This window comes from Microtus ochrogaster, chromosome 10 (genome assembly GCF_000317375.1).
Source record: "Microtus ochrogaster isolate Prairie Vole_2 chromosome 10, MicOch1.0, whole genome shotgun sequence".
NCBI classification, from domain to species: Eukaryota; Metazoa; Chordata; class Mammalia; order Rodentia; family Cricetidae; genus Microtus; species Microtus ochrogaster.
Genome location: NC_022016.1, coordinates 66929290 through 66943902, shown reverse-complemented (window position 1 = coordinate 66943902; position 14613 = coordinate 66929290). Strand labels below are relative to the sequence as shown.

Below are 14613 nucleotides of genomic sequence, written 5' to 3'. Positions count from 1 at the left end.
ACAACCATCTGTAAAGAGGTCTGGCGCCCTCTTCTGGCCTTCAGGCATACAGACAGAATATTGTATACATAATAAATAAATATTTAAAAAAAAATATTGGATGACAAAATGACCACCTATAGGGAAAGCAGAATCTATGAAAATGGGCTTCAGCGATGGCTAGGAATCCAAACGAGCCCCTGAAAATCTAAGCAGGACGGAAGCTCACGGAGCCAGTCGGCTTTCCTCTGGGAAACTGTCCTTTTGCCCCCCAACTCCAGGACAGACCTAACACTATGAATTCTTCTGCTTATACACTACTTAGTTAGCTGGCTACAAAAACTACTCAGAGATCCGGGCGTTCGTTTCAGTACAATCAAGGGATCTAACAAGTTGGAGATGGACATGAGTGAAGATGGCAAACCACAAATTAAAATTCAGCTGCCAAGCACTGAGCTTTTGACCGAAGCTGACGGGTTCTATAAGCTGGCAATGTGACTGTGATTCTAGAAAAGCTCGGCCACCTCGCACACCCCTAAAGATGAGCCTGCTTCACACGGGAAGGAAACAATACCGACTCTCCATGTATAGTACCTCGAGAGGGAAATCCTTTATGCTGACATCTACAAAAGGCTGGCAGTAATGAGGGTCCATGTAAATCAAACTGTCATCTACAAGGACAAAACAGAAGACAAGTAATTCACAAAACACCTTATTATGACACTGCTTACAATCCAATTTCTATGTAGAGCAGCTGAAAAAAGTCGAGGTGTAACAGCCTGCCAGCCTGCCACTCTCTGACAGAAACGCGGGGCTGCGCAGCATAGATTAACTTTGCATAATCAAATATGCTTGTATAAGCAGAATTTTATAAAGCGATGAGACTGTCATTTAATTTTTGGTGATAAAATTACTTTCACAAACACACAATTATATTCTACAGTTTGCATATGAAAAATGCATTGCCGTCTTTGTTCTGACAGCAAGAACATATTGCTTGTCATTTCATCACCAGCGAGCACCACTAAAGAAACGGCAAAAAGTAAATATGTAAATAGCAACTGCCAGAACGTGGCAGCGGTGTTTTCTGGAATTCGGGGAGACCAATAAATTAGGCTTTGTTTATGCAGTACCAGAAATTAACCACACATCTTAGGAATCCAATTACGGCATGGATCAAGCGACAAGGCAGCAGCTGAGGAAGGACTGACAGCCATAGGAGGTCCCCACTGGGCTCTGTTAACCATCACGTTTCCAAACGATCTCGTATTAACTTTCCACTCTTAAAAGAAAACAATAAAGAAACATCATACTTAGCCACTAACCTTGAAATCCAGCAAAGTAATACGACTGTTTAGGTTTGCCGCCAATAATACCTACACAGTATTCAAGGCTTAACACACCCTGTCAGAGGAAATGAAGAGATTTAGGTCAGGTGGGAAGCGTTGACAGTCGGAAGCAGTCTGTACTGCCCACGTTAGAAGCACCCCAACTTCTCACCAACAGTTACTACTTTTTTACATTAGCTCTGTGTCCTGGAGTCCTTGTCTTCCAAAACTGGCTCCCCTTTCCTTTAAACCACTCAGCATTAATTCAGAGCATGTTGCTCAACAATACAGACAGGCTACAATGTGCCACAGGGAAAATAAATAACATCACAAAGAAAAATTGTCCTGCCAAAGTGAGCTACTAGTTCTTCTCTTAGGGAGAGCATTCTCTTCGATCTAGACCTCTGGTTCCCAACTTGTGGGCTGAGACCCCTTGGGAATCAAACGACTCTTTCACCTTCACCTAAGACCATCCTGGGGGGGAATGGGAGGGAAATGGGAGGAGGGGAGGAGGTGGAAATTTTTAATTAATAATAAATAAATAAATAAATAAATAAATAAATATCATCCTGCATATCAGATATTTACATTACGGTTCATAGCTCTAGCAAAATTGCAGTTATGAAGTAGCAACGAAAATAATTTTATGGTTGGGGGTCACCACATGTGGAACTTTATTAAAGGGTCTCAGCCCCCATGTTCACAGTGTACAGCTCACGGCTGTTTACTACAATGCGAAAGCTGTTCACATTCATCGGAAACTACACCTGGAGGTGAACACAGCGGCAGACGTACACAATCCTAGTAGTCAAGAGGCTGAGGCAGGATCACCAGTTCAAAGCTAGCCTGGGCTACAGTGCAAAACTTTAGTCACAAACAACAACAACAAACAAACAAACAAAAAAACACAATTTGGATCTTGGATTTTGATCTTTCCTGAGCTAATAATATAAAAACGCAGTATTGTCTTCTGAGGTGAAGCAGTAGCAGGGAGTGACCCGCAGCTTCCCATCAGCCAACCCTGAGGGTAAACAACGGACAGTCTACAGTTGTGAGGCTCTTTCTTCTGAGAGTGACACAGCCTTGTAGACCAGCTGCGGTCACTCGAATGCCACCCTCACAAGCTCCTCTTCACACTCCCTAGCAGAAGGCAGAGGGAAGGGCAGCAGACTCTAACTGGAGATTCCAGCCGTTTTTCCTTCCTGTCCCCTCCAGACCCATGTCCCTAGCTGTGAGTGCGCAGGTGGAAAGCTGGCTAGAAGTGACTCTGGTGGCACAGATTTGTAAGTCGCCCTACACACGAGGGTAAGGATCTGCGATGACTAAGCTGCCCAACTCACAATGCTCCTGTAAGGAACCCAAGTAGTCTCAACCCTTCACCAACTGCACTTCAAATGGAATGGTTTCTTTGGTCTGCCGGTGTCTACTGCACATGTCCCCAAGAAAGTACGCAATGTTGCTAAAGCTATAATGCCTGACAGGTATTTAGGCTTGGGGTCATGCCATGCCATCCAGAGTGAGGAAGACCTGGAAACTCAGGGGCCACTCAGCCACTGCCTCATTGGGAAGGAGCAAGCAGCCAGGAGGCCAGGGCCATGCTTATGCTTGGAGGCATGTATCCCCACAGGGCCAGCTTCCACAAGCACCATCCCGGGGACTTTGGGAGAGCTGGGATGAGGCATTACCACTTAAAGAGGAGCCAGCACTGCTGCCCAACTGTCACCCTGGATAAACTGTAGATACTGGTCAGCGAGCAGACAAGGGTCAACACTGCAAAGAACAAGACAGAGCTGTGCCCGTCGTTCCTGGGTGTGGTGGGGCTATTACAGAGGTCTGGGGAAGGAAAGACTCCCTGGGCAGCCTGTCCTCACGAAGGTCAAAAAAATAAATAAAAGCAGAGAATCAAGGAGGCTAGGGGGTTGGAGGTGCCTGTGTCCTGGCACATCTCCCTGGTGTTCTGAGTGTAGGTGCTTTGGTGGAATTTCTCATTGCTATACACTCTTGTCTGTAAGTTGGGGACCTGCCTAACGGGTCCTGGGAAGATGTGCCAGCAGTCACAGTGTGTGGTAGGCAGACATATCCATCTCTCACAATCTCAAACACTTCAGAATGTGTGTATACACAAAGTGGATTAGCTTCCACGAAGCAATTGCAGATTCACAGGCCCCTATATGTATACATGAGTCTTGATATTCAAAGCATTAATGATAACGCTTTTAGTGCAGAATGTATCTCATAGAGAAAATAAATCTTGAAGACCAGGAAAAAAAATTAAAGTGTATTTTGAAGCAATAATAACTTGCAAAGGTTTCGCCAGAGTGTTGAAACTGTAGACTAAGGAGCACCTGTTGGAATAATTAATCCCAATTGTTATCCTGATTGGGATTTGTTTGTCATTTTGGTTTGTTTTGTTTTTTGGTCAAGCTTTTCTCAACAGACTGTGACCCAGGATATATAAACCGGATAAACCCTTTCCTCTCCCAACGGCTCTTGGTCAAGCTGTTTCATCACAGCTACAACAATCCTCGGACAACTGTCAACCTGACAGAACTTAAATCACCTAGGAGACACAATTCTGGGCATATCTGTGAGGACATCTCCAGAGAGGCTTAACTGACATGGGAAGACAATCCTAAACACGGACAGTACCATGCTATGGGCTGGGGACCCCGGCTGAATAAAGGAAAGAGCGCAAGCAGAGCACAAGCGTTCATCTCTCTCCAGGTCCCTGACTGCACTGAGGCAGGTAACCAACACATTTGTGCATGGACACTGCTCTTTTTCCTTTAGCAAGTTAACCAAATCAGAGAATACGTTTTCTAGTATAATCTGTGTCCTTAAAAATAATATGTGGTCACTGGGGGAAAAAAAGAAAGAAAAGGAAAAAGAAAAAAGACAAATGTACACAAACACACACACAAAGAATACCCAAAGATCATTTCTAATTTTTTTTTTCATTTTTGAGACAGTGTCTCACACTGTCCAGGACAGCCTCAGCTTACTAAGTAGCTGAGAAGCTGAGAATGACCCTGAACTAAGCTCCCACAGGCTGGTATTGCAGGTGTGTTCCACCACATCTAGCTTAGAGTTCTTTATTATTAAAATTCGGGGGAGTATCTTCTTGGCATCTGACAATATTACATATACAAATTTACTAGCACAATTTTATATGTGGCTAAACACTGTATATACTACCTTTTCCTTCTTTTGAATTTTTTTAAATCTATGTGTATGTGTGTGTGTGCGCGCGCGTGTGAGAGAGAGAGAGAAAGAGAGAGAGAGAGAGAGAGAAAGAGAGAGAGAGAGAGAGAGAGAGTTTATAGATACTATATGGATGTAGGTACCTACAAAAGCCAGAGTGCAATGATTCCCATGTGGCTGAAGTTACACAGAGTGTGAGCACCTAATGTGGGTGCTGGGAACTGAACCTGGGTCCCCTGCAAGAACAGTAAGTGTTCTTAACCACTGAGCCATCTTCTCAGCCCAATGCTACTTTATCTTTTTGGTGCTCATTTTGCCAGGAACATTTTTTCGTATCAGTAAATACATATATCACTTTGATAACTAATGGTTATGTTTTATGCTCATAAACCCTCAGGAATATTTGAATTGTTCTAAGTTCTTTGTGTTATAAATAACCCCTTTGTTACAAATCGAATGTGTTCATTTCCTCTAAAATCTACATGCTAGAAACTTAATCCACAGCAAAACAACGGTAAAAGTTAAGATCTTTGGGGAACACTTGGATCCTGATGGCTCCACCCTTCTGAATGGATTAATAGTCCTCTAAAATGGGCCTGAGGGAATGGATACCTCTGTCCTGCTTTTCTGCAGGAGACCCTTCAGCAGCAGCCGGTCCCTGACCCTGAATGAGGTATCCAGAATGTAAAAGAATGGATCTCTGTTCTTTATGAATCATCCAATCTCAAGTGTTTCACTGCAGGAGCACAACGCAGACTAAACCAGCCTCCAAAGAACAAGCTCGTGGGCCTGGAGAGAGGGCTCAGCAGTTAAGGGCTGGAGAGAGGGCTCAGTGGTTAAGGGCTGGAGAGAGGGCTCAGCAGTTAAGGGATGGAGAGATGGCTCAATGGTTAAGGGCTGGAGAGAGGGCTCAGTTGTTAAGGGCATTTGCTGCTCTTGCAGAGGATCCAGGTTCAGTTTCCAGCACCCATGTGGTGGCTCACAACTCTCTTTAACTCCAATTCCATGGGTTCTGCCACCCTCCTTGGGCACCACACACACACACACAGTGCACACATATACACACTGGCAAAATATTCATACGGATAAAAATAGAAATAATTAAATCTTTAAAAAAGAAAGCCTTAAATAATTACAATCTTGAAAAAATATCAGAGGTAGTTTATTAAGAAAAGCAGCAACTGATAAAGAACAAATAAAACAAACATTAAACTCTTTGCTAACCTTAGCTACCTTGAACCAACTAACAAATACAGATAATGCCTACCCTATGAAAAACAATCATTTAACAGTAATAGGGTTTCTTAACAGTAAGGTTTCTGTTCCGTTCTCTTTAAATAAAAACTCAGCTTCACAAGGCAACCCAGTCAGCGGAATGAAATGTGTATGTCCTGTGGACAAACGAGGAAGTGAAAGTCCCAAGTCTCCCCCGGCTGAGAAAAGAAAGAGACCTATGTATACCCCAAAAGTGTGGCCATGGAAAGGAGGCTCAGTTCTGGCGTCTGTATTTCCTCTGCTTCAGTCTGGACCCCACAATACACACCTAGGCCACCATGTGCGAGAAAGGGGCTGCATCTTTAGAAACTTTAAACACTTCTCAGTTCCTCAGAGTGCTTCTCCGCGTTTGCTAGTGTGAGGATTTACCAAGTTGTATCCACAAAGCAATCGATAAAACTGAAGCTAATCCACTGAAAAGCGAAGTCCTAATGCGTCTCGTGGAAGGAAGAACTTTGAGTTCTCCTCATTTCAGCTCCTTACAGAAATAAAACTGAGTGAGCTTCCGGTGGTGAGGAACGATAAGGCACACAGCAAACATCTTTCTCAGGAATGTGCTAAGACTCTGGGTCAGTGCTACCTCTAAGACACTGTGGGAGGACCTGGAACAATACATTGAAAACACATAGCTATATGTTGCATGTTAGACTAGACTGTACTTTGGTTTTGGGGAGAGGTAGTACTGCTAACCACATATACAAAAAGAGGAGTAGAGAAGGAGGGGGGGTCCAGTAGCGGCCTTTCTCGGGGGGCTTTCGGACACACTGACCCTTCACTTTCAGGTGGGGAGACCTTAACCAGCCCCCCTCTGGCTGAGTATAACACTGTCATAAATTCTCACACAACCACTTCAGGTATTTTTATCTGATAATGTTTCAACCCTCAAAAGGGCTCTCATTTTAGGGGACTACAATGTAAACCCAACTAGCATACATTCAAGGAAACACCATGGTTCAAAAGTCTTCACTGGGGGATTTTACAGCCACAAAATGACGGTCTTCTCTCCCAGCTCAATATTTGAACTTGAACATACCATTTGATTTCCCTGGGCCCTTTCCGGTTTACAAAGACAAAGTGCCTGCCTGCTGTGAGGGCAAAGGAGATGGATTACACCAGAAAGGACAACACAAATGAGTTAGCAAATACTGGTCACGGGACTCCCACGTGCCGGGTACCGAGGAGATCACAGAAAGAAAGAGCTCAACTACTGGTGTTCCACCCGTTCAGACTCCAGGGCATCGGGCAGTGCCGCGTGCCATCAGCACTACCAACAGCAGAGCCCTCTGCCAGATGAAACACACCTGGAAGGCCCTGGCAGCTTCCACCAAGAAAAGGTTTGGGCTCAAGGAGCCGGTATCATTGAACTGTTCTCACAGGCTCAAATGTTTAAACGCTTGGTTCTCAGCCAGTTTGTTAGGGAAAGCACTGGAAGCTTTGGGAAGGGGGAGTGGCTGCTAGAAGTGGGGAACCTAACCACAGGCCTCTGAGGGTTACAGCCTGGCCTCATTTCCATTTTGAACAGTCTGTTTCCTGATCCTCCAAGATGCAAAAAGGCCTCCTCATGCCCCTACCACGGGCCAGCAGCGAATCGCAACACGGTGCCTTCCTTGCCTTAACCTCCCAACCAGGGGCACCTAACCTGTTGACTTCTCAGGACCACACAGGTGAAGAGCAGTCACCACTCATGCATTCACTACACAAACACTAACAATAGCTGGTAAGCAAGAGAAGGTATGCGTGTGACTTTCACACCGTCTGCCCGCAGGTGCACACAGGTCCTCACGCTACAACCCCGAGTGTGTAGCACTCCACTGGGATGGTCTCTAAGAATCACTGAGCAGCTGCAAAGTGCACAGTTGTGGGTCAAGAAAATGAACATACCAAAGCAATACAACTTCATGGATTTTCTAAAATACATTTATATATAGAAAGAAAAGGTGGCAACATAAACTTGCAGGGTCCTTGGTGTTGTGTTTGTGAAATATGCCAGTAGCTGGCGGACGGAGGTAATGGCGCTTCTCTGTGGCTGGCTGGGGGTTTCGGTCCTAGCCTGACTCCAGCTGCTCACAAATGTGCGTGATGCAAAAAGCAACAGCAAGGATAAGGTGTGAGGGGAAGCCAGCAATGTTTGTCTCCGGAAGACAGAGTCCTCTGCAGGACTTGTCGAGAGGCATCGACCTCTTTAAGGTGAATGCCAGGGTGCAGCGCCAGTTGTTCCATCTGGAAATAGGCAGGTAACATATTTATGGCAACTAAAATTGGAAACACGAACATTATTTTCCCAAAAATTCTTGAAATGTGTTTTCAAGGGTCTCTCCCGGGTTGTGGTTTGGCTGGTGTGCTGAAATGTGTGATAGTGTTTAAAGAGCCTGAACTTGATTGAACTGTCACATTTTTTTTATGGTTGTTGTTTTATATTTTTTCAAGGCAAGGTTTCTCTGTGGCTTGGGCTTAATGTGGGATTCCCCTCTGTATGCTGTGAATACCATTGGTTAACAAAGAAACTGTCTTGGGCCTGTGCAGGGAGTAGAGGTAGGCGGTAAAAACTAAGCTGAATGCTGGGAGACAGAAGGTGGAGTCAGAGAGAAGCCATGGAGACGCTGGAGATAGACGCCAGTTAGAATCTTGCCCGTAAGCCACAGCCACGTGGCAATATACAGATTATTAGAAATGGGTTAAATTAATATGTAAGAGTTAGTCAATAAGAAGCTAGAGCTAATGGGCCAAGCAGTGATTTAAATAATACAGCTATTGTGTGATTATTTTGGGGCTAAGTGGCCTTCTTCCAACATGGGCTTCCTGGAACTTGCTTTGTAGACCAGGCTGGCCTCGAACTCATGGAGATCTGCCTGCCTCTGCTTCCTGAGTGCTGGGATTAAAGGTGTGTGCCACCACTGCCCAGTGACCTACTACAATTTTAGTTGCACTTAAAATGAGATGATGTGAAACACTGTGTTGATGAACTTGAAGACACATGTTTAATGATTTAAAGGATTGGTTAAATCCACTAAAAAAAGAACAATGCTACATCTGTAAGCCAGTTTTCACTGTCAACTTTAGATACAAATTTTGGTTTTGATATCAGAAAGGAGTTGATACATGTTGTAAATCAAAAAATCTTCTCAACGTCTGACCTTGACTTAGCCTCTTACTTCCAAAAAGGTTACTGATGTAGCCACAGTTAACATCATCATTTTTAAGGAATTCGTGCAACTGGTGAGGATTAAACTTCTTGATCCTTAGTGAAATTCAGTCCTAATGAAGATTTTCATGACGTTATTTAATCTTAATGGTATGCACACATATTTTCTTGATGTATTGTGTGATACTTCATTCAGCACAAATTCTGGGCAGTGGCAACATCATCTTCTGTGAATTGTACAAACCCCTCTCTTCTACCTACCATTATGAGCACCTCTGATAAAGGCCATAAATACAGTGACAAAGAAACAGCTTTGTTTTTAACTGCCTTATAGAAACTTCTTGATTTAGTTGTGCCTTTTAAGGGCACTAAAGAAGCCATGTCTTCAGTGACTTTAATTCATCACCAACACCACTAAAAGCAGCAAGTTAGGATATACCTGCAGCTGAGCTGTTGCCTAGTACCAATGTAAGAAACTTAAAACTAAGGGCTCTTCTCTTCAACCTTCTTTCAGAGAATTTTACCAATTTCTCCACTTTACGTGGTTATAGTCAGGCGAGACAAACTGACTTTAGAAATACCCCTTTTCTCAAAGCATAAAATGTTATACCTGCCACACTCTACATGCCTCACTTAATAAACTAGCCACCAGTAAATGGTTTTGATTTTTTGCTATTAAATATGCTGCCACAAAACTAGCTTTTACAATAGCATCTGTCCAAATCGTAACTTTCAGAAACAATTTTGTTGAGACCAGTCTTTTGTTCAGCTCCACTATTTTGTCCTTCCGACACAATGCCGATACACATCGGATCTGACAGCATGCATTACATATAACGACTTTTTAAATTACAGTCTTTGGAAACTTACACCAATTCCTTACAAGCTAGGCAGACTCCCTTACTATTTACCTCAACAGAAAACTAGCCATCTGGCCGTTTTGCATTGAACCATCTTCCACCAGCCATAATTTTTCTTCTCTGGGGCTTCTCTTCTCCTCCCTCACTCCAGAAGTGCATGAGTGTGTGTGCGTGCACGCGGAAGCCAGAGAATGACAGTATCTTCCTCAGTTGCTCTCCACCCTATTTCTTGAGACAGGGTCTCTAGCTAGACCTTCTACTCACTGGCTGGCCTGCTGGCCAACAAGCCCTAGAGACCTTATCCTCCTGCCTCCACATCCCCAGCACTGGGATTCGGGAACATGCTACCATGCCCACCTGCTGTGGGCAAGTGGGGCTCAAATCCAGACTTTACCAGCTAAGTCGTCTCCTAGGCCCAGTTCTGCTTTCCTTTGAGACCCTGCATAAGACCCATGCTAGGATTAAAACACAGTAACGCATAAGGGACTGCATTTACTTTCACTGTGAGAATTAATGGATAGGAAAGTGGAAAGCGGGGTGGGGTCCTTCTGGATCCCAGCTGCTAATGTAGTGCAATGGGAAGCCAATTGCAAAGCACGGTAGGCAATACAGGAAACACAGCTGAGGTGTGGATGCAACCCTAATAATCAAGTAAGAATACTATTCTATCTTCAAAACAGCATTAAATGCCTACCATCTGTGATGGTGGTTAACGCATTATGGGTGATTGCTGTGTTTCACTCTTCGAGCCACCATGAGCACATGTAAGGTCTGGCGCTATAATTGGACTCTCTGTACTTGGAAGATAACACACTGGAAGACACATATGCATACAAGTAGAAGAACATATACATACCTGTTCTGCATTACACTACAACACAGCATTGTCACCACCAAAGTGCACACTATAGTTATAGACCATGCAATATAGTTACCAAAGCAACAAGAAAAGCACACACACACACACACATACACACAAAGAAAAATCATATAATGTCTTAAGTAAGCTCACAGTTTTGTGAAGATTAGCATTCATAGCTATCCTGGGCTACATGTCCCCTGCAGGCTAAGGCCTCTGTACTATGAGTCAAAACAAACTTCACCTCCCCAAAGTTCATTCTGCCAAGTATTTCATCACAGCAAGAAAGAAGGTCACTTTACTAAAGCTGAAAGTATTGTTAAAGCTACAGACTTAACCAGCTACTTCAAAACTAAATGTCTTAGTGCCTAAAACAGGACAATGCATCTAACCATACAGTTTCTTTTGGTTCAAGAAACATAACTATGTGCTGAGAAATCAAACAGAGTTTTAATTGATTCATAAGAAAGGGAAGCTACTTCCGTCTACTTCAGCAATTCCTCACCGGCATCATGGTGCCACGATAACAAGCGATGAAATACAGTAGTCATTTTAAAGTTTGTGTTAATAGTTAATTTGACATGTTAGCTTCATGAATAACTAAGCAAATATCTTTGAATAAGAAAAGGATACTGGAGGAGCAGCCACATCACACACCTCACTTGCACACCGCACCAAGACTCACAGGGTGCCCACTCTGTCACAGAAAGATGCCGTTCTTCAGACTCGTATGCTGTCCTAAGGCTGAAATTTACAACCCCTGGTGCCAAACTTCACGATGTATAAGTGTAGGATCATCATAACTTACTCGTGGAGAAGAGTTTTTATGTTAAGTACTACTGCTGTCTTGAAAACAAAAGCACTTCTTACCTTCACAAACTCCAGATAGTCAGTGTTGGTTCTTTCTCCACCAAGTCTAACAGGAACTAAGATAATAACAGCCTTGTCCCTGGCGTCCCCAGAGGTCACAGAGTCGGTCTGCTTATCAATTACATCAGAATTGTAAACTGGAAGAAACATAAGGAACATGTATGTATTACACATTATAAAAGCAGCTGTCAACACTCTTACTCTGCCCCCCCTCCTCCACTGGTTGGTCATCTGGTGTCTGGTACCACAACCAAAGGACCAACAAGCTCCGAATGCCAAGTACATGGCCCCTAGAAATTCAACAGTAACAAAACACAAGTATTGAAGTATTGATCTCCCTGAGCATACGCTCTATCAGGAAGACTAACAATAAAAAGGAAAAGCATAAGTCAGAAAGTGTTTGACTTGATTAGATGCCAAATACAGGCCAGTGGGATGGCTAAGCAAGAAGGTGCTTTGAGCCGGGTGGTGGTGGCGCACGAATTAATTCCAGCACTCAGGAGGCAGAGGCAGGTGGATCTCTGTGAGTTCGAGGCCAGCCTGGTCTACAAGAGCTAGAAACAGCCGGGCGGTGGTGGCGCACGCCTTTAATCCCAGCACTTGGGAGGCAGAGGCAGGCGGATCTCTGTGAGTTCGAGGCCAGCCTGGTCTACAGAGGTAGTTCCAGGACAGGCTCCAAAACCACAGAGAAACCCTGTCTCGAAAAAAAAAAAAAAACCAAAAAAAAAAAAAGAGCTAGAAACAGAAGAGCTAGAAACAGAATAGGTCCCAAAGTTACAGAGAAACCCTGTCTCAAAAACAAACAAAGAAAAAACCATACAATATAAACCAGGAAGAGATGAGCAATGCACACACGAAGGGTGTGAGCCAACACAACACATGGCTAGAATTCCACACACTCCATACCTGTGCAGTCCTGAGCAACATAAATAGTTAGTCCTTGTAAGTCAGGGTGTCTTGCTTCTTCTACTGCTTTTCTAGGAAAATGATAAACATCCTTAAAATTCTAGTCAAAATTTCCTGATGGCACCTAAGGATTTAGTTTAAAAAGAAAAACAATCCATTGCTTCCCAGCCCTTCCTATGTGACCTGTATGTCTGCTGTCCAAGTTATCATCTGAATGGGGGCAGAAATCGGCTGCGTTTTCCAAGGTGAACATCACACTAGACACTCTAAATGAAGTTACAAACCATGCCTTCAGAACCTGTGCTATGAAACGTATCTCCCAGCCAAATACAGACTTCCTTCTTCATCAGCTCCCTGGCTACCCAAGGCTTTCTAAGCAGGGAGTCACATGTACTCAAGGTTTGCTTCATAGTCAGACATTCAGTACAAAGAACACATATTGCACTGGTCCCCAACTACAACTATCCACGTTTTTTTTTCTTTTTCTTTTTCTTCTTCTTCTTCTTTCTTTAAACAACAGCTTGGCTTCCTCACACCAATCAGAACTCAGCTGAGGGGCTGGAATGTAGTTTGGTGTTAGAGCACTGGCACAGTGTCCTGAGGTCCTGGGTTTCATACCCAGTGCCACAGAGCAGGGAAGGAAGAAGAAAAAATTCATTTGATCTGAGCAAATGAATTTCCTAATTTAAAGTGTCAGAATTCTGTAAGCAAAACTGCAAACTGGGAAGCCCCTGTGGGCAAGAGTGTTCTCAATGGCAGGTGCTGTGGCAAAACCCCAACATCTGCAAAGAGGACTCACACAGATGTGGCAAGTAAAATATTTTATTTGCCTATCTCCTTACTTCTGCATAACCTTAAATGTTCCACTTTGTAGGCTCCTGTATACTAGTGAAGAAGAAACACCAGATAACGATGGCCAAACTCAACCTGTAGCCTGGATTTTTAGACTGTAAGCTAAGAACAGTTTTGACAATTTCAAATACAGAAAGAGAAAGAAGAATGGAAAACAGAAGCCGCAGGGCCTGCAAAGCCCCAGATATTTGCCATCTGCCACCGGAGGAAGAACACACAGAGCCTGGGGACCTCTTACAGGCTGGAGACAATGTGCTCTCATAAGTGTCGGCTTCGCTGCTTACCACTCATATGACTCTGAAATGTGCATGGAAATGTTGAAATAATAATTTTAGCTCTAGACATCTCACTAGCCATCAATAAACAGTTACATTACAAAATAATAATAATAATACAGCCTGCCTCCAGGTTGAAAGAGCTACCAAGCTTTTAGAACATGCATTGAATAATCTTATGAGAACCTAGTTAGAACGAAATCCTGTATATCGGCATCTAAAAGCAAGAGAAGAAAACCCCGTCCGTAGTAAATGTAACTGTAGTCCCACGACTTGACTCCCCATTAGCAAAGGACAGCAGAGGGTTCTCATGCAGCTGGTCTTTAAGGGCTTCAGCTGTCTGCACTCACTGTCAAAGCTGGTATTTCTAAGACAGAAGGGACAGAAACAACGATACCTTAAAATGTGAGCAACCACGGCTGGCCCGTACCAATCTCCAGCCTTTTTCCCAGACTTCTTCCCGAACTCTATGAGTCGATGTAAGCCGAAAACAGACACAGGGGAGTCTCCAAACCAAGAGACAATTTTCCTGTGACAAATCTCGTTCTGCGCTGCAAGGTCGTCAGGATGTTTCCTGATCGTTTCCTTCAGAGAAACTGCTGGAGTTCTGAGCTCCCTTTCCCCTGAAAGCGAGGCTTCAAGTGATGCAGTAAACTTTTTGACGGTGTTGGAAGTCCACGAGTCAGAGTCTGAGTTCTCAATATGCAGTGCATCAGGCCAGGTCCAAGCTATAGCATCAAAAATATACACATGCACATATATAACAATACGCACAACACATACTCCTAAAATATACACATGCACATATATAACAACACGCACAACACAGTCCTAAATAGGCAAGTATGTAAATATAACCTGTTCACTGCATATAGTGTATGTATATGAACACTTGGTAAAAGTTGCCTTGAAAGAGGAAAAAAAGTATGTCAGACACAAAGGTGCACACCTTTAATCACAGTACTTAGGAGGCTAAGAAAAACTGACCTCCGTAAGTTCAAGGCCAGCATGATATACACAGTGAGATCCTGTTTCAAAAAAAGAAAGAAAAGAAGAAGGAAGGGAG

At 43.6% G+C, this 14613-nt stretch overlaps 1 protein-coding gene across 5 annotated transcripts in view; it reads right to left on the bottom strand.

The window, feature by feature from the left end:
- Atg4c (autophagy related 4C cysteine peptidase) overlaps positions 1-14613 on the bottom strand; it is a 66284-nt gene that overhangs the window by 22656 nt on the left and 29015 nt on the right. For all 5 annotated transcript variants that reach the window (XM_026782216.1, XM_026782218.1, XM_026782217.1 and 2 more), the window contains 5 exons: positions 13945-14275; positions 12421-12491; positions 11515-11651; positions 1305-1383; positions 574-650 (listed from right to left, as the gene is read on the bottom strand). In XM_026782216.1, the coding sequence (XP_026638017.1) occupies positions 574-650; positions 1305-1383; positions 11515-11651; positions 12421-12491; positions 13945-14275 (695 nt within the window). The remainder of the gene's footprint in view (positions 1-573; positions 651-1304; positions 1384-11514; positions 11652-12420; positions 12492-13944; positions 14276-14613) is intronic.